Below are 19,049 nucleotides of genomic sequence, written 5' to 3' on the forward strand. Positions count from 1 at the left end.
GGGCCCCGTGCTGCTCAGTGTGGGCCAGACAGACTGGCCGCCAGGAATTACAGCACAGCGCCATTGATGCTGTACATGCTGGGCCTGCTTCTAACGCCCTTTCTCCTTCCTTTTTTTTTCTTTTTTTATAGTCTTTTTTTTTTTTAAAGATTTTTTATTTTTTCCTTTTTCTCCCCAAAGCCCCCCGGTACATAGTTGTACATTCTTCGTTGTGGGTCCTTCTAGCTGTGGCATGTGGGACGCCGCCTCAGCATGGTTTGACGAGCAGTGCCATGTCCGCGCCCAGGATTCGAACCAACGAAACACTGGGCCGCCTGCAGCGGAGCGCACGAACTCAACCACTCGGCCACGGGGCCAGCCCCGTTCCTTTTTTTTTCTTAATAATCAAAATGAGGGAATTATTACATGCACTGAATGTAATACCTTTTCTGGGGGCTGGAGAGAGGAACGGGCAATACTACATTCAGAAGATTCAAAATTCAAAAGATGTCAAAGGTACCCAGTAAGACATCTCCCCAGCCTTGCTCCCCACATTTCCCCTCCCGCTTAAAGAAAATCTATATTACCAGTCTTGTGTGTATAAGAAATTGTGTGTGTGTGTACATGCATGTGTGCATATATTCTCACCCTGCCCACTCCCTGGTTTTTTACACAAATGATAGCATCCTATTCCTTTAACCTTGTACTCAATCCCAGGGGAAAATTAAGATGCTTCTCCAGGTTTTCATGAGGGAGCCCATTGAAATGAGATTCAAGAAGTCTTGAAAACACTTCCCAGCAATATTTTCTTGTATCATCATCCTCAAATATTAAGGAATATTTAGTATCTGTTGTGTACAATATGCTATATTTTTCTTTACTGCCCTTTTCTTTGGAAAATATATTTATTTCCTCCTTAAGGTTATTCCTTAACTTTGTTTTTTTCAATAACACAAATTATTTAAAGCAGTGGTTCTTAAACTTTGGTTTAAACTTCTTTTTTTAACTTTTAGTTTGTCAGTATCACTTGGGGAGCTTATTAAAAATGAGATTTCTAGGGACTGGCCTGGTGGTGCAGTGGTTAAATTCGCATGTTCTGCTTTGGCAGCCTGGGGTTCACCGGTTCAGATCCCAGGCGCAGACCAATACACCACTTATCAAGCCATGCTGTGGCAGGCGTCCCACATATAAAGTAGAGGAAGATGGGCATGGATGTTAGTTCAGGGCCAGTCTTCCTCAGCAAAACAAGGAGGATTGGTGGCAGATGTTAGTTCAGGGCTAATCTTCCTCAAAAAAAAAAAAAGATTTCCAGAACCAGGACTAGACTCAATTCTTTTCCCCCAATCCTCTGTGTGTGCATGTGTGTTTTAAAGTGTGTAATAGTGTGAATTTATCAAATCTTTAAAAGCACTTTTTGTATTTAAGGGTGACGGGTGGTACTGTCTCACCTCAGTCAGCCTTGTTTCTGGACACTTCTAATTCTTGAGAGGAATGATGAGTAGATTGTTTATTTTGCTTTTAGGACGCAGTATTTTTCCCCTCATTTTTTTTTATTGTAGTAAAATACACAACATAGAATTTACCATCTTAACAATTTCTAAGTGTACGGTTCAGTCATATTAAGTACATTCACACTGTTGTGCGACCATCACACCATCCGTCTCCAGAACTCTTTCCTCTTGTAAAACTGATGCTGTGTACCCATTATAAACACTAATTCCCCGTTCCCCCTCCCGCTGGCCCTTGGCAACCACTGTTCTACTTACTGTCTCTGATTTTGGATGCTCTGTGTACTTCGTGTAAGTGGAATCGTACAATATGTGAAGGACAGTATTTAAAGTTGCAAAAAACTGAAGCTGAGATTCTGTAGTTCACAGTCGATTGTTTTTTTAACAATCTGCATTGTGATTCAGATTTTATGATGATAACTTTGTGGAAGAAAGTTTATTCTGTGTTTGCTTGTGACAAAGACAGTCATAACTAACTAATTTGACTTGTCAAGAAAGTAAGAAATGGTGCCTTAAATTGACCGCTGAGGTCAACTTTAAAGACTGTACTCTTATCCTGCACGGCAGGCAAACTCAGCTGGGGTTAGGTTTTTACTTATTCCACACGATCTCTCTTGATTATCGCTTGCCTACATCATTATACCTAACTGATTTTTTTTTCCAGGTGTACGTTGCTTGTGTTTGGAGTGTGGATCCTGTATATCCTCAAGTTAAATTATGCTACTGAAGAATGTGACATGAAAAAAATGCCTTATGTGGACCCTGACCGTGTAAAGGTTAGATACTCCATGGCTATGGTTTAAATGAAAACATTTCCAAGCATACACTTAAATGGTATTATCATCTCTAAAGTGTTATAAATAAATGTTCATGTAAGTTCTAAACAGAGTGGAAAACACTTAATCTTAGCACTCCAAAACGCAGATCAGAGACAACTCCCCTCACAAAATAACCTACTCTCCCTCCCTCCCTCCTTCGTCTCTCTTTCCTCCCTGCTCTTTCCCTCTTTCTTTCTCTCACATCTTTATTGAGGTGTAATTCACACATCATAAAACCCACCCATTTAAAGCATACAGTGCAATGATTTTAGTATATTTACAGAGTTGTGCAATCGTCACCATGATCTAAGTTTAGGACATTCTCATCGCCTCCCCTAAAAAACTCCATATCCATTAGCAGTCACACCATTCCCGCCTCCCCACAAGTCCTAGGCAACCGCTAACCTATTCTGTGTCCCTATGGATTTGCCTATTCTGGACATTGCATATAAATGGAGTCATACATTATGTGGTCTTTTATGACTGGCTTCTTTCACTTAGCATGTTTTCAGGGTTTACCCATGTTGTAGCATGTATCAGTACTGCATTCCTTTTTATTGCCAAATAAATTCGTTGTGTGGATATACCACCTTTTTGTTTATCTGTTCATCAATTGATAGACATTTGGGTTGTTTCCACTTTTGGGCTATCATGAATAATGTTGCTGTGAACATGCATGTAAATATTTGTTTGAGTACCTCTTTCCAGTTCTTTTAGAAACCTAGGAGTGTAATTGCTGGGTCATATAGTAACTCTGTGTTTAACTTTTTGAAGAACTGTCAAACTATTTTCCAAAATGGTTGTATTATTTTACATTCCCATGAAGTAGAGTATGAACATTCAGTTTCTCCACATCCTTGTCAACACTTGTTAGTCCTTTTTATTGTGGCCATCCTAGGAGGTGGGAAGTGGTATCTCATTATGATTTTGATTTGCATTTCCCTGATAACTAATGATGTTGAACATCTTTTCATGTGCTCATGGCCATTTGTATATCTTCTGAGGAGAAATGTCTATTCAAATTCTTTGCCCGTTTTTTAATTGGGTTATTTGTCTTTTTATTGAGTTGTAAGAGTCCTTTATGTATTCTGGATACCAGTCCCTTGTCAGATATATGATTTGAAGTATTTTCTCCCATTCTGTGGGTTATTTTTTCACTTTCTTTTTTTTTTTTCTTTTTTTTTTTTTTTTTAATTAATGTTATGATGGATTACAAGCTTGTGAGATTTCAGTTGTACATTTTTGTTAGTCATGTTGTGGGTACACCACTTCCCCCTCCGTACCCTCCCCCCACCCCCCCTTTTCCCTGGTAACCACCGATCAGATCTCCTTCTCAATATACTAATTTCCACCTATGAGTGGAGTCATATAGAGTTCGTCTTTCTCTGACTGACTTATTTCGCTTAACATAATGCCCTCGAGGTCCATCCACATTGTTGTGAATGGGCCAATTTCGTCTTTTTTTATGGCTGAGTAGTATTCCATTGTGTATATATACCACATCTTCTTTATCCAATCATCAGTTTCTGGGCATGTAGGCTGGTTCCACGTCTTGGCTATTGTAAATAATGCTGCGATGAACATAGGGGTGCAACGGACTCTTGAGATATCTGATATCAGGTTCTTAGGATAGATACCCAGTAATGGGATGGCTGGGTCATAGGGTATTTCTATTTTTAACTTTTTGAGAAATCTCCATACTGTTTTCCATAGTGGCTGTACCAGTTTGCATTCCCACCAACAGTGTATGAGGGTTCCTCTTTCTCCACAACCTCTCCAACATTTGTCGTTCTTGGTTTTGGATGTTTTTGCCAATCTAACGGGGGTAAGGTGATATCTTAGTGTAGTTTTGATTTGCATTTCCCTGATGATTAGCGATGATGAACATCTTTTCATGTGTCTATTGGCCATATTCATATCTTCTTTTGAGAAATGTCTGTTCATGTCCTCTGCCCATTTTTTGATCGGGTTGTTTGTTTTTTTGTTGTTAAGCAGTGTGAGTTCTTTGTATATTATGGAGATTAACCCTTTGTCGGATAAGTGGCTTGTAAATATTTTTTCCCAATTAGTGAGCTGTTTTTTTGTTTCAATTCTTTTTTCCCTTGCCTTGAAGAAGCTCTTTAGTCTGATGAAGTCCCATTTGTTTATTCTTTCTATTGTTTCCCTCAACTGAGGAGTTACAGTGTCCGAAAAGATTCTTTTGAAACTGATGTCAAAGAGTGTACTGCCTATATTCTCTTCCAAAAGACTTATTGTCTCAGGCCTAATCTTTAGGTCTTTGATCCATTTTGAGTTTATTTTGGTGTGTGGTGAAAAAGAATGGTCAATTTTCAATCTTTTGCATGTGGCTGTCCAGTTTTCCCAGCACCATTTGTTGAAGAGACTTTCTTTTCTCCATTGTAGGCCCTCTGCTCCTTTGTCGAAGATTAGCTGTCCATAGATGTGTGGTTTTATCTCTGGGCTTTCAATTCTGTTCCATTGATCTGTGGACCTGTTTTTGTACCAGTACCATGCTGTTTTGATCACTGTAGCTTTGTAGTATGTTTTGAAATCGGGGATTGTGATTCCGCCGGCTTTGTTTTTCTTGCTCAGGATTGCTTTAGCAATTCGTGGTCTTTTGTTCCCCCATATGAATTTTAGGATTGTTTGTTCAATTTCTGTGAAGAATGTTCTTGGGATTCTGATTGGGATAGCATTGAATCTGTATATTGCTTTAGGCAGTATGGACATTTTAACTATGTTTATTCTTCCAATCCATGTGCAAGGAATGTTTTTCCATCTCTTTATGTCATCGCCTATTTCTTTCAAGAAAGTCTTGTAGTTTTCATTGTATAGATCCTTCACTTCCTTGGTTAAGTTTATCCCAAGGTATTTTATTCTTTTCGTTGCGATTGTGAATGGGATAGAGTTCTTGAGTTCTTTTTCTGTTAGTTTATTGTTAGTGTATAGAAATGCTACTGATTTATGCACGTTAATTTTATACCCTGCTACTTTGCTGTAGTTGTTGATTATTCCTAATAGTTTTTCTGTGGATTCTTTGGGGTTTTCTATGTATAAGATCATGTCGTCTGCAAACAACGCGAGTTTTACTTCTTCGTTACCTATTTGGATTCCTTTTATTTTTTTTTCCTGCCGAATTGCTCTGGCCAGCACCTCCAGTACTATGTTGAATAGGAGTGGTGAAAGTGGGCACCCTTGTCTTGTTCCTGTCCTCAGAGGGATGGCTTTCAGCTTTTGTCCATTGAGTATGATGTTGGCTGTGGGTCTATCATATATGGCCTTTATTATGTTGAGGTACTTTCCTTCTATACCCATTTTACTGAGGGTTTTTATCATAAATGGATGTTGGATCTTGTCGAATGCTTTCTCTGCGTCTATTGAGATGATCATGTGGTTTTTGTTTTTCATTTTGTTGATGTAGTGTATCACGTTGATTGACTTGCGGATGTTGAACCATCCCTGTGTCCCTGGTATAAATCCCACTTGATCATGGTGTATAATCTTTTTGATGTATTGCTGTAATCGGTTTGCCAAAATTTTGTTGAGGATTTTTGCATCTATGTTCATCAGTGATATCGGCCTGTAGTTCTCCTTCTTTGTGTTGTCCTTGTCAGGTTTGGGGATCAGAGTGATGTTGGCTTCATAGAATGTGTTAGGGAGTTCTCCATCTTTCTCAATTTTCTGGAACAGTTTGAGGAGAATAGGTATTAAGTCTTCTTTGAATGTTTGGTAGAATTCTCCAGAGAAGCCGTCTGGTCCTGGACTCTTGTTTTGGGGGAGGTTTTTGATTACCGTTTCTATTTCCTTACTTGTGATTGGTCTATTCAGATTCTCCATTTCTTCCTGATTCAGTTTGGGGAGATTGTAGGAGTCTAGGAATTTGTCCATTTCTTCCAAGTTGTTCAATTTGTTGGCATATAGTTTTTCATAGTATTCTCTTATGATCTCTTGTATTTCATTGGTATCTGTTGTGATTTCTTCTCTGTCATTCCTGATTTTATTAATTTGCGCTTTCTCTCTTCTTTTCTTGGTGAGTCTGGCTAGGGGTTTGTCAATTTTGTTAATTCTTTCGAAGAACCAACTCTTTGTTTCATTGATCCTTTCTATTGTCTTTTTTGTTTCAATATCGTTTATTTCTGCTCTTATTTTTATTATTTCCCTCCTTCTACTGACTCTGGGCTTTGTTTGTTCTTCTTTTTCTAGTTCCGTTAGGTGTCGTTTGAGGTTGCTTACGTGAGCTTTTTCTTGTTTAGTGAGGTGAGCCTGTATTGCGATGAATTTCCCTCTTAGGACTGCTTTTGCTGCATCCCAAATGATTTGGTATGTTGTGTTCTCATTTTCATTTGTCTCCAGATAATATTTGATTTCTTCTTTAATTTCTTCAATGATCCATTGTTTGTTGAGAAGCGTGTTGTTTAGTCTCCACATTTTTGCACCTTTCTCTGCTTTTTTCTTGTAGTTGATTTCTAGTTTAATAGCGTTATGATCAGAAAAGATGCTTGATATTATTTCAACTCTCTTGTATTTATTGATGTTTGCTTTGGTTCCCAAAATATGGACAATCCTTGAGAATGTTCCATGTGCACTTGAGAAGAATGTGTAACCTGCTGTTTTTGGATGAAGTGTTCTATATATATCTATTAAGTCCATCTGGTCTAATTTTTCATTTAATTCTATTATTTCCTTGTTGATTTTCTGTCTGGATGTTCTGTCCATTGGTGTTAATGGTGTGTTGAGGTCCCCTACTATTATTGTATTGTTGTTGATGTCTTCTTTTAGTTCTATTAAGAGTTTCTTTACAAATTTTGGTGCTCCTGTGTTGGGTGCGTATATATTTATAAGTGTTATGTCTTCTTGGTGGAGAGTCCCTTTTATCATTATATACTGTCACTCTTTATCTTTCTTTATCTGTTTTGCTTTGAAATCTACCTTGTCTGATATTAGTATAGTGACACCTGCTTTCTTTTGTTCATTATTAGCTTGGAGTATTGTTCTCCATCCCTTCACTCTGAGTCTGTGTTTGTCTTTGGGGCTGAGGTGTGTTTCCTGGAGGCAGCATATTGTTGGATCTTGTTCTTTAATCCATCCTGCCACTCTGTGTCTTTTGATTGGGGAGTTCAATCCATTTACATTTAGAGTGATTATTGAGACGTGGGGGCCTACCACTCCCATTTTGTGTCTTGTTTTCTGGTTTTCTTCAGTTTCCTTTGTTTCTCGTCCCATGGTTTAATCTGTTCTGATGTAGAGCTGCTACTCTCTGTTGTTGTCCTTCTACTTATCTCCTCTGCTCTTGGTTTTGTAGCCCCTTTCCTTTTTTGGATTTTTCAGGAATGAGGGTTTTCCTGAGGATTTCCTGAAGAGGAGGTTTTGTGGCAATGAACTCCCTTAATTTTTGTTTATCTGGGAAAGTTTTTATTTCTCCATCGTATTTGAAGGATATTTTCGCTGGGTAGAGAATTCTCGGCTGTAGATTTTTGTCCTTCAGATTTTTGAATATATCATTCCACTCTCTTCTAGCCTGTAAAGTTTCTGCTGAGAAATCTGCTGATAGCCTGATGGGGGTTCCTTTGTAGGTTAGTTTCTTTTGCCTGGCTGTCCTTAGTATTTTCTCCTTGTCGTTGACTTTTGCTAGCTTCACTACTATATGCCGTGGAGTTGGTCTTCTTGCATTGATAAAGTTTGGAGATCTATTGGCTTCTGTCACCTGAAGATCCATCTCCCTCACCAGATTTGGGAAGTTCTCAGCCATTATTTCTTTGAATAGGTTTTCTGCCCCTTTCTCCTTCTCTTCTCCCTCTGGTATACCTATAATCCTTACGTTGCATCTCCTAATTGTGTCTGATAATTCTTGGAGAGTTTCTTCATTTCTTTTAAGTCTTGCTTCTCTCTCCTCCTCTGCCTGCAACAATTCTATATTGCCATCTTCCAAATTGCTAATTCTTTCCTCCATATTATCGGCCCTACTGTTCAGAGCATCTAGATTTTTCTTAATCTCCTCTATTGTGTTCTTCATTTCCAATATTTCTGTTTGGTTCTTCTTTATCGTATCAAACTCTTTTGTGACATAGCTCCTGAACTCGTTGAGTTGTCGGTCAGAATTCTCTCTTAACTCATTGAGAATCTTAATGATGGCTGTTTTGAAGTCATCGTCATTTAGGTTATATATCTCATTTTCTTTGGGATTGTTTTCTGTGTATTTGTTGCTTTCTTTCTGTTCTGGAGATTTAATGTATTTTTTCATATTGCTTGATGTTGTTGATTTGTGCCTCCGCATGGAGATAGAGTTTAGTTGCTCCTTTCACTTGTTTCAGCTGCTGCGGTGGGGGGGAACAGCTGTTTATACTTCACCAACCAGGAACCCTGTCCGTAGTTGCTAACTGGGCCTGGGCCCCTCTTCATAGCCACAGTGGCCCTTTGGATTCCCTCCTCTGCCGTGGGGGCCGTCACAGGGGGGCTTCAGGCTGCAGGTGCCTACTGTTGCAGCCCACCTAGATGTGCTCTCTCCTTGGGGTCTGCAACGGTGTTATGGGCTTTTCCAGCGGCCAGGGGTGGGATCACTTATATTTGTCGCTCCGTTGCTGTCGGCACCCACCAAATCTCACTTGTCCTCTATGGGTCGCAGGAGAGCTATTGGCATCTTCTACAGTCTGTGGTTAGTACACCTAGCTATGCTGCTTTTGCCCTGGGGTCTTCCAGCCTTGTGGCTGGCGGCTGGGTGCCTTCTACTGGTGCTGTGCAGAGGCTTTCCCTAAGGCTGCTGTGAGCCTGTAGGGTTTCCCCCTAGGCTACTAAGCTGGGTCTCTGGAACTCTCTCCAGCCCCAGTCCTCTCTGAGATCTCCGGCAATCCCTAGCCTCACGGGGTGAGCAACGGCAGCTGGGGGTCGCCCCGCCCTCTGGGATTCTCTCCGGGCCTCTCCCGGAGCCGTGAATGCTCAGCGTGGCCCCTCTGCTAACGGCAGACAGAGAGTTTTGTCTGCTGCCCGGGCGGAGCTCCGGCGCTTCCCCTCCGGGTCGCAGAACCGGCCTTTGAAAGTTCCCCCGGCCCCGGTCCTCTCCGAGATCTCCGGCAATCCCTAGTCCCACGGGGCGGGCAACGGCAGCTGGGAGATCTCCGTGCCCTCCGTGTCTCTCTCTGGGACCCTCCGGGCGCCCCGAGCACCAGGCTGGGTCTCCCCGCCAATGGCGGGGAGAGACTCTCCCCGCGGGCTCAGGTGTGCAACTCCAAAGTTTCCCTCTGCGTTTAGGAGTAATTGCAGGGGGTTTAGGTAGGGTTCTGGTCACCTGTTTCCACCGTCGCTCCTCTGTTGTGTTCTCGCTCCTGCCCTGGATGTGTGTGGATCCTCTGGGGGCGTCCGTTGGAAGAAAGCCGCTTGTGGGTACTAGGCTGCCCGTCGGGGTCGGAGAGTTTTCACCTATTTCCACATCCTCCCGGAGGAAAGTCCATCCGCCTTCCGATGTATAGTCGCGTGGGTGTCTCAGACGTCCTGAGATGCTGTCTGGATATCCTTTGTCAAGCGATAAGTGTCCAAATAATTGTAGACTCGAAGGGCGAGAGACAAAGAGGACTACTCACGGCGCCATCTTGGCTCTTCTCCCTATTTTTTCACTTTCTTGATGGTATCGTTTTCAGCACGAAAGTTTCTAATTTTGATGACATACAGCTTATCTATTTTTTCTTTTGTCACTTGTGCTTTTGACGTCCTATCTAAGAAACCATTGCCTAGTTGTATGTTTTCTTCTAAGAGTTTTATAGTTTCAGCTCTTAAATTTAGGTCTTTGATCCAGTTGAGTTAGTTTTTGTATATGGTGTGAGGTTGGGGTCCAACCTCATTCTTCCACACGTGGCTCTCTGGTTGTTCTGGCACCATTTGTTGAGAAGACTTTCTCCTTTGCTGCATTCTTTCTTACTTCTCCACCTGGAGCCCTTCCCTCCTTTTGCCTCCCTGTTACTCATCTTTTAAATCAAATCTCAGCTCAGGAGTTACCTTTTCTAAGAAGCCTTCTCTGATCATCCATCTCTCTGTCTTCTGGAAGCCCCTTCATCCCTTAATCCTAACACTTGTCACTGTAGTATTTTAACTGTTTGTCTTCCCCCCTTGTGCTCCAGGCAAGTCCTTGGGAGACAGGGGTGGTGTGCTAACCTTTTACACCAATTAATATTCCCTTATGTATATTACACTCCAGAGGGACTGGGGCTTTTACTTGAACCACAGCATGGTATCTCATCCTTGAACGCCAGATTGTACAGAAAATCCACAGTTAAATAACAGGCAATTCTTTGAGTACTTTCAGTAATGTACGTTAAGTTTACTGTCCCTTTGAGGAGTAGGACAGATGCCTCCTCTTCAACTCTTCATACCTACCAGTAGCCAGAGAAAAGCTCTAACCATGGACTATGAGTCCTCATTTAGGCTGATGGGGCCAGCTTTGAAACCTGAATTCACTGCTAGACCAATAACAGCCTCTCACAGGGCTACTGCCCTGCCCTGATTGGCTGCAGTGAGGATGGCTGACCAATCCCTGACAAGTGCCAATGGGGGTACTGGGTGGGTGGGTCTGTCTCCTAAGCCCCAATCCCTGTACACACAAGGGATGACAGCTGCCTGAACAAAACTGTGGTTCCCTCAGAGGAAGGAGCAGGAAATGGAGACCGAGGAGGCAGCCCATGTGACCGCCACATCAACCCAATTCTGAAAGTTTCTAAAAGATCATTGTTTTTTCCAGTTATAAAAATAACACCCAAAATTCAAATAATACAGAAATGAATAAACTAGAAAGTCCCCTGTAATCTTTGGGGAGAGCGGGAGGAATAGGGGGCAGGGATGTAAATCAAACACGTTTGTAAAAGTCCCAGTCAGTTCAGAGATTAATCAAGAAGAAAGTTAAAGCTGCCATAACCATGGTGGAATTAGGGGGCTTTTATTCCAGTACTTGAGGCTTTTTTTAAGTGGCTTTTACTTATTTATTTACTTATTTATTTTTTGCTGAGAAGATTCACCCTAAGCTAACATCTGTACCAATTGTCCTCTACTTTTTAGTATGTGGGTGCTGCCACAGCATGGCCACTAACAGAGCAGTGTAGGTCCACTCCCGGGAACTGAACCCGACTGCCAAAGCAGAGCATGCTGAACTTAACCACCAGGCCACCAGGGGTGACCCTTCAGTAGCTTTTTAACATTTTTGACCCTGTTAAAATGCCCCACTTTTCACAATGGTCCTGACAGGACATCTCGCTTCATTCCAAGCAGAGGAAACAGTGTGTGCCAAAAACACATGCCTCAGAAGGCTTTGCAGATTAGAACAGCAAGAGTCTGATGTCATGGAAGATTTAGGGGCGGGGTGGGGGGGGGGAGATAGCAGGATATGAGACTGAAACCAAGACAGGGCCAGAGAATGAAAGGCCTTGAATGCAGCACTAAGCAGCCCCTAAATTTGATACCTGGTTGTGCATCATTAAAGCAGGAACAGAAACTGCCTCAAGTCCCCAGAATAGAAGAAATGGCTCAGGAAGCCAGCCCGTGTGGTCCTGGTGTTCTGATGCCTGTGCGACGGAGTTCAGTATGAGCTCTCGGTAGCGAAAACTCTGTCTCCAGGCTGTTGGTGGAGGTCCAGCCTTCCCGCCTGGAGCACTTGGGCAGTTGTGAATTATGTGGATGTGTATTGGCAGAAGAGGGTCTCAAAGCCAGAGGTTGGTGTCCTGTTAGCTTTAACTACATTCAGCAACTCGCAGTGTTGGTGGGACCCTGCGAGCCTAATGGACGCTAAGCGCTGTCTGGTGGCCCTGGCCCTGGCCTAGTTGAATGCAGCAGCAGACATGTGGTCGTGCTGGTTGTGGGTTTTGTATTTTCTTTTTAAAGATGTCCCGTAACGTGCCGTTTGTTAAACAAGACTGCCCGTGGTCTCTGCGGGGATGTTTGGACTCTTGGACAGTGTGGTTCAGAAGTGAAATTGCAATTAAAAGGCATTTGAGGAGAGGAGAGGGCGCACGTTCGTTTCAGTTTTGGTTTGGGCCCCGTGGCAGCAGGAATTTAAATGTGGCCCTCTCTCTTCTCAGAAAGCTGGGGCCACGTACTGCCCTGGGGACTGCATTCTGTGCTCTGTGGTTAATTATGGCCAAATGTGTGTCTTCTCTCAGACTCTGCAGACCTGTACCACATAGTTAAAGTAAGCACACTAACCCCGGGCTGAGTTAGTAAGTTAGTCCAGGCATTCGCACCTCCAAAATGATCCTTTTCTCTCCTTGGTAGGGCCCCCCTCTTTCCCCAGACCATCCTTGAATGCCATAGAGACAGGAAACTAAACCTTGACCTAGAGTTAAATGCTTTAACCAAGATTACTCTCCTGGTTAAGCAGGTCTGCAGCTGGGTGCGGCATCCAGATCTTCTGACTGTCTTTTCTAAACAGTGATGAAATGCACGTGCAGTAGGATTTCACCCCTTGTAAGCACACAGTTTGCTGAGCGTTAGTCAGTATATACGGTTACACCACCATCACCACAATCCCATTTTAGAACATGTTACCACCCACGTTAGTTTCCCCTGCCTCTTAGTAATCAATCCCCATCCTCACTTCCAGCCCCAGGCAGGCGCTGACTGGTTGAGTTTTTACTGTGGTATTTATTCTTGCTGCAACTTGGCCATGCCGATTTTTTTCTTAACCAGGTAGGCGTTATAGACAGCTAACTTTAGTGTGAGTTAAAGGCAGCAGTAGCTTTGCCCACAGGTGCTGTTCTTATATGATGGCATTCAAGCCTTCGGAGGTTTCAGGCACTGTGCAAAATGCGGTGGCCGTCACGGCAGCCCTGTGAGGCAGAGACCGGGACCGGAGTTCACCAACGTGGAAACGGAAGTTCCGTAAGGTGGCTCACGCGCTTGGTTCCCGTGGGCCCTGGCTGAGTTGGGCTCCTGGCCAGGTTTGGTTAGCCCCAGACTGGAAGTGCTTCTTCAGCGTGAGTGCTGTGCACTGTCCTGGATCTGAATGAATGAATAAACGAATAAATGAATAAGTAAGAAATTGCCTTTTACTAAGAATTATGCCACTTACCTATATTTCTGAGAGGAACTATCCTAAAAATTATGGAGTAAACATGCAAGTGAAGATTTTGCCAAGGAAAATTACTTGGATTCTTTTTTTTAATACTCTTCCGTGAATTTTCACGTTGTCGTTTTCCATGGCAAATGGCCGCGGCATTGACGGTCGAAACCACCAGGTGTCTGTTTATTTTTGGTTATGGGCAACCAGGAAGCTCAGTCTGGAAGACTTGAAAACTGAAGCCCTCATTTTCATGCCTTGACTTGAGAGAAGTGGGAGTTGCTGTATCTCTGAGAGAGTCACCAGGGCCCTGCGTCCCGGTGGTCCTCCCCCGGGTGGGTGCCATCCAGCGCCCTCCACCACCTTCCTCACATGCCTGCTTTGGCTTCCAGCTCTGGAGCTGTCTGCGGCAGAGCAGAGGAAGGTCACATGCTCCTCTGTTCCTCACTGCCTGAGGCATTTTTCTCCTGAGCTTTGAAGCGTAGAAGAGGGGGGAGGGAGGCCCAGACAGTTTCTGGTCAGGAAGAAATGATCCTGGGGGCTTTCTCATGGCTTGTTACACATCTTTAAAAGAGTTGAAATGAAAGAAAAGGAATTGCTGTGGATTTAGACTTTTCCAGCGGCTTTTAGAACATTCATTGCGCACGCTGTGGGTAAGGCACAGGCGAGGTCACAATCAGGGTGATTACGAAGCCTTGTGCTCTGCTCACAGTCTAGAAAATTAAGTTTGAAGCCTGAGATGGAACTCTTTGCCAGAATGGAAACGGAATGAAATCTCACTCCTTCCAAATGAGACTCCTAAAGAGAAAATTTGGCAGCTCAGGAGCGTCATGCACCGGTCTGCGGCTGGGTCACCTCCCTCTCTTTCCGGTCATGAGTCAGTCACTAAGCAGCTCTGGGTTTCCTTTGGCGCTTCCCAGATGTTCCTCTGTCCGAGGAGATTTGTAAAACCCGAGCGTGGGATGTCATTCTATAGTGAAGAATTGGACTTTTTGTTCTCTGAAAATTGCTGTTCGTAACCTTCAGGCCTAGAGTCTGCAGACAAATGTGTAGCATGTGGGTGGCCCCTCTCTTTGCCTGCCCACTCCATTGGGCGTTAAGTGCCTGCTGGGTGCAGAGTGTCGCGGGCTTGGCAGGCCTGGTCAGGGGCTGCTGGGGTCATGGCCAGGTCCTTGCTGGGCTTTCCCACTGATTGCTCGTGAAGATGCCCGTTCGTTTTCAAACTCTTGTTCTCAGTGGTAGTGATTGTGTGCTGCTCTCTGTAGGCAGAGGCTGTGGTTTTAGGAGTTTGGAAAATAATCAGACCCAGTTAGCATGCCAGCTCAGCCCTCTTACTGGTTGTGCCAGCTTGAGCTCACAAAGTGAAGATACTAACGGCCATCCTGTAAGGTGTCAGGTGTCGTGATGGTGAACTGAAACAGTGTCTGTGCATCTGCAGCATCATCCTCTGAGGCTCAAAGAATCCCAGTTCCCCTTTTCAGAAATGGGGCCAGATCCTCAAGATGTAGACAGTGTGCTCTTCCTGGGTACTAACAACTTTTCGAAGCTGTAATTTAAGAAAAAGAGAGAGGGTTCTGCTATAATAAGATGTGTTCCTACAAAAAAAATTTATTATACAAAAATAACAAGGCTTTGAGGAAAAATATAATTGATGCATTTAAAACATATACAACAATAATAATCCTCATAATAGTACTGACACAGTTCAAAAGACATGTTTGAGGGCCAGCCCCAGTGTCCTAGTGGTTAAGTTCAGTGCGCTCCACTTCAGCAGCCTGCGTTGAGTTCGCTGGGCGTTGATCTACACTGTTCTGTTAGCAGTCATGCTGTGCTGGTGGCCTACATGCTAAAAAATAGAGGATGATTGGCACGTATGATAGCTCAGGCTGAGTCTTCCTCAGCAAAAAAAAAAAAAAGAGAGAGAGAGAGAGACATGTTTGAGCCTAAAAATAAATATCCTAGTAAATATAGGTCTTCACACACACACGTGTGTGTGAAGATACTTGGTGGGAAGAGGTGTAAGGCAGAGCCACGGCTGCTGAATGCGGAAATGAGGACAAAAAGCACAATGATGAGGGTGAACTTCCTGCCGAGTGGTTCTGAGGCAGCCTTTGGCCAGACTGAGCCGAGAGGAAGACTGTGGGGCGAATGGGCATTTGTACCACGTTCCTCCGCGGCTTGCTGTGTTCAGCTGGGCTAGTGTACTTGGCGTTCAACAGCCCTTCCTTGTTGATGCAAAACATTAACATGCCGGGAACATTGTATACAAAACGAAGGCAAGCTCTATGTTGATATGACATTGTGCCTGGTTACATTTAGAGTAATTTGCATTCCAGACAGTATGAGGCTCATTACCCCAACTGATAAATAAGTCTGTTGCTCATCCTGCTGGATAGGAGCCTGAAATAGGAAATCTTTTTTTAATTGTGGTAAAAAACACATGACATAAAATTTGCCGTCTTACCCATTTTTAAATGTGCTGTTAAGTATTTTCACATTGTTGGAAAACAGTTATCTAAAACTTTTTCATCTTGGAAAACTGAAACTCTATACCCATTAAACAATAACTCCCCATTTTCTCCACCCCCTAGTCCCCACCAGTCTACTTTCTGTTTCTGTGAATTTGACTACTTTAGATACCTTATATAAGTGGAATCATACAGTATTTGTCTTTTTGTGACCAGCTTATTTCACCTAGTATATTCTCCTCAGGGCTTATCCATGTTGTAGCATGTGACAGGATTTTATGGAACATGAAATCTTAAATACCTCAAAAGATGTTTTTTACCCCAAATTTATTTGAATGTGTAACAAAGCAAATATTCTTGTTGAGTTTATCTCCTTGTCGCGTGATTCTCCCAGGTTATTTTCTTACAGTTTCTAGCATCAGTGAACTTTTAAAAGCAAATGTTAAAACACAATAATCAACAAGGGAGCAGCTCCATCAGACGTCACAGGGCAATGTGTCATCCGTAAAAGTTTATTTCTCAGGCCTGCAAGTCTTTTAAACTCAGATTGGTGTGATTCCATTCCAGAGAGCTCAGAAATATGCTCAGCAAGTCTTGCAAGAGGAGTGCCGGCCCAAATTTGCAAAGCAGTCGATGGCGCGGTTGTTTGAGCACAGGTACAGCACGGACTTACCGCCTTTCGTGCAGAAGGCTCCCCAGGGGAATGACGCCGAGTACCGGTATGATCCTCCCTTTGGCTTCCGGAAGTTCTCCAGTAAAGTCCAGACCCTCTTGGAAATACTGCCTGAGCACGACTTCCCTGAACACTTGAAAGCGAAGAGTTGTAGGCGGTGTGTGGTTATTGGAAGCGGCGGGATACTCCACGGGCTAGAACTGGGCCGAGCCCTGAACCAGTTCGATGTTGTGATCAGGTACATTGGTTTTAAAACCAGCCTCTCTCCTCTGAGCTAAGTTCACTGCTGTTGGTCACTGCGGCTCCAGGGACAGTGAGGGACACAGGCAGCCCTGCATGTCCCTGCCTCAGGGGACTTACTGATTGAGAAGGTGAAACTGAGACGTGAAATGATTGCATGCCCCAAACTGCCGTCATTTGGCAAAACGTTTTCAGAGGAGGTGAGGTTTGGGAGGATGGGCTGATTCAGATAAGCCAGCAGAGGAGGAAGACTGTGCTGGGGAGGGCCGAGAGCATGTGGGGGGAGGTTGAGTCAGGGGGGGCCTGGCTTCTGGGAGCAGGGCGGGGTGTGGTGAGCCTGGAAGACAGCACTGGTGGGGACCTCGAGAGCACACAGAGGACTTTGAACGCCACGTAACAGACAATAGACAGTCATCCTAGTTTCTTTTTGCTTTAGCTGGCTAAAAATTGTTTTTCTGTTATAAAAATAAAATATGTTCATTCTTGAAAATTAAAAAAATACAGAAAAATATAAGGAAGAAAATAACCACTCATAGCACAAATAACCAACCACTCTCAATTTGCTGTATGTTTTCAACTTTTGTTATATGTGCACACTGAGTCCGTTTGTCTTTCTTATAAAGGATTTTGCTTTTTTAACTTAATATCATGAACAGTTTCTGAGGTCATGAAATATTCTTGGAAAACTAACTTTACTGAGTGCTTAATATTCCTTTCAATGAGGATATCGTAAGTTATTTAGCTGCTCTCCCATTGCTGAACGTTCAGAACGCTTCCAGTGTCTTTGTTATTGTGAAAATGCTTTCATATTCTCATGCAGATGTCTTTATGTACCTGTGTGATTATTTCTTTGGAAATCATTCCAAGAAGTCCTAGAATAATTGACTTAAAGGTATTTGAGTGTTTTTAAGGCTCTTGCTACACTTTAGTAAACTGTCCCTATCTGAAGGGTGTGCAGGACCAGGAGCGTGATGAGTCGAGTCTTAATTAAACTTGTTCAGCAGTGCTGTGTGAGTTTGATTGAAGGCAGGAGAGAATAGGGATGAGAGCCTGGTTGAGAGGTGGCAATCAGGGCACGTGGTGTGTGGGCGTGGTGTAAGAGGGAGAATGTGGAAATAGAGGCTGAGGATCTAATCTGAGAGGTATATTGAGAAAATAAATCACAGGACTTTCTGACAGTTTGACAGTTAATGTCAGGGGACACTAAGAGTTCTAGTCTGAGGGTCTAAGACATTCTTGGAACGGCTATCAGTAAGAGGGTAGTTGAACATCTCTGGTTGGTGTGGGAGGAGACAAGATCCCTTTCAGATATTTTGAGACTAAAAGTGAGGATATGTTCACAGAATGCCTTTGTCCCCAGTAGCTGTGATCTCAGCCAAGTTTCCTGACTGTGCTGGGCCTCCGTGTCCTCCCCGGTAGATGGAGGCAGTGACAGTACCTCCCTCATAGGGTTACTGTGAAGACAAGATGAGTTAACACACGGAAGGCACTTAGGTCAGTGTCAGGCTTGTAGTAGATGCTCAATAAATACTAGCAGCCACTTTTGGAGAATGTGTAGAAGGGCGGGGACCAAGGAGGAGAGCTGGGGGTATAGGGTGTTTGTAGGAAAGAACTAGACTTCTGTAAGGCCAAGAGATAGCAGAAACAGCTAAGAACAGAGTTTTAAGGCAAAAGGGGTGCCATGGGCCCAGTGGCCAGAGAGCAGGGGTGGTGTGAAGTGAGACGGTGGGAGTGGGGTCAGAGCTGCAGGGGTTGTAGAAGTTGGGGTGAAGGCAGATTTAACCACTGCCTTTCACTGGGAGCTTTCTGTGCCAGGTAGTGTGTCACGTGCTTTAGGTGTTCTCCTTCTTTGGGGAAGCCTTCACTGTTAGCCCCTGTCATGGATGAGGACACAGAGGCACCACAGGGCCCAGGGTCCAGGCCACACCCCAGCATTCCAAATGCAGGATTTTGAGCTTCTGGAACCTCAACCCTCGCCCTGTGTGAGCACCTGAACGACCTGTGCTCAGGCAGCCCCCGGGGAGGCAGTCAGGACCCCATGCCCATCTGTGGTGTGAGACTGGGATACGGGAGAAGAGGTGAGAAACCAGGGGCTGACAGTGCACACTCAGATGCGGTGGAAGAGAAGGGCGGCCTTGAGCTGGCTGGGAGGAACGGTGGGATTTCGCTCTTCAGGGAGGAGGCAGGCAGGGGCCCCGGGTGAGGGAGCCCCACCTGGCAGGAGGAGGGAGGGGCCCTGGGAGAGTGGGACGGGGCTGAGAGTGTGGCGAGTCAGACTGGGGAGCATGGACTTCATGCATAGGCATGAGAGGCCCCTGAGCACTGGGGACA

The 19,049-nt window shown here is 44.0% G+C and overlaps 1 protein-coding gene across 2 annotated transcripts in view; it reads left to right on the forward strand.

Annotated features, from left to right (window-relative positions):
• ST3GAL5 (ST3 beta-galactoside alpha-2,3-sialyltransferase 5) overlaps positions 1–19,049 on the forward strand; it is a 52,233-nt gene that overhangs the window by 24,749 nt on the left and 8,435 nt on the right. For both annotated transcript variants that reach the window (XM_044772775.2, XM_044772776.2), the window contains exons 3-4: positions 2,152–2,263; positions 16,373–16,716. In XM_044772775.2, the coding sequence (XP_044628710.1) occupies positions 2,152–2,263; positions 16,373–16,716 (456 nt within the window). The remainder of the gene's footprint in view (positions 1–2,151; positions 2,264–16,372; positions 16,717–19,049) is intronic.

The sequence above is a fragment of the Equus asinus genome, chromosome 6 (assembly GCF_041296235.1).
Source record: "Equus asinus isolate D_3611 breed Donkey chromosome 6, EquAss-T2T_v2, whole genome shotgun sequence".
In the NCBI taxonomy this organism is placed as follows: domain Eukaryota; kingdom Metazoa; phylum Chordata; class Mammalia; order Perissodactyla; family Equidae; genus Equus; species Equus asinus.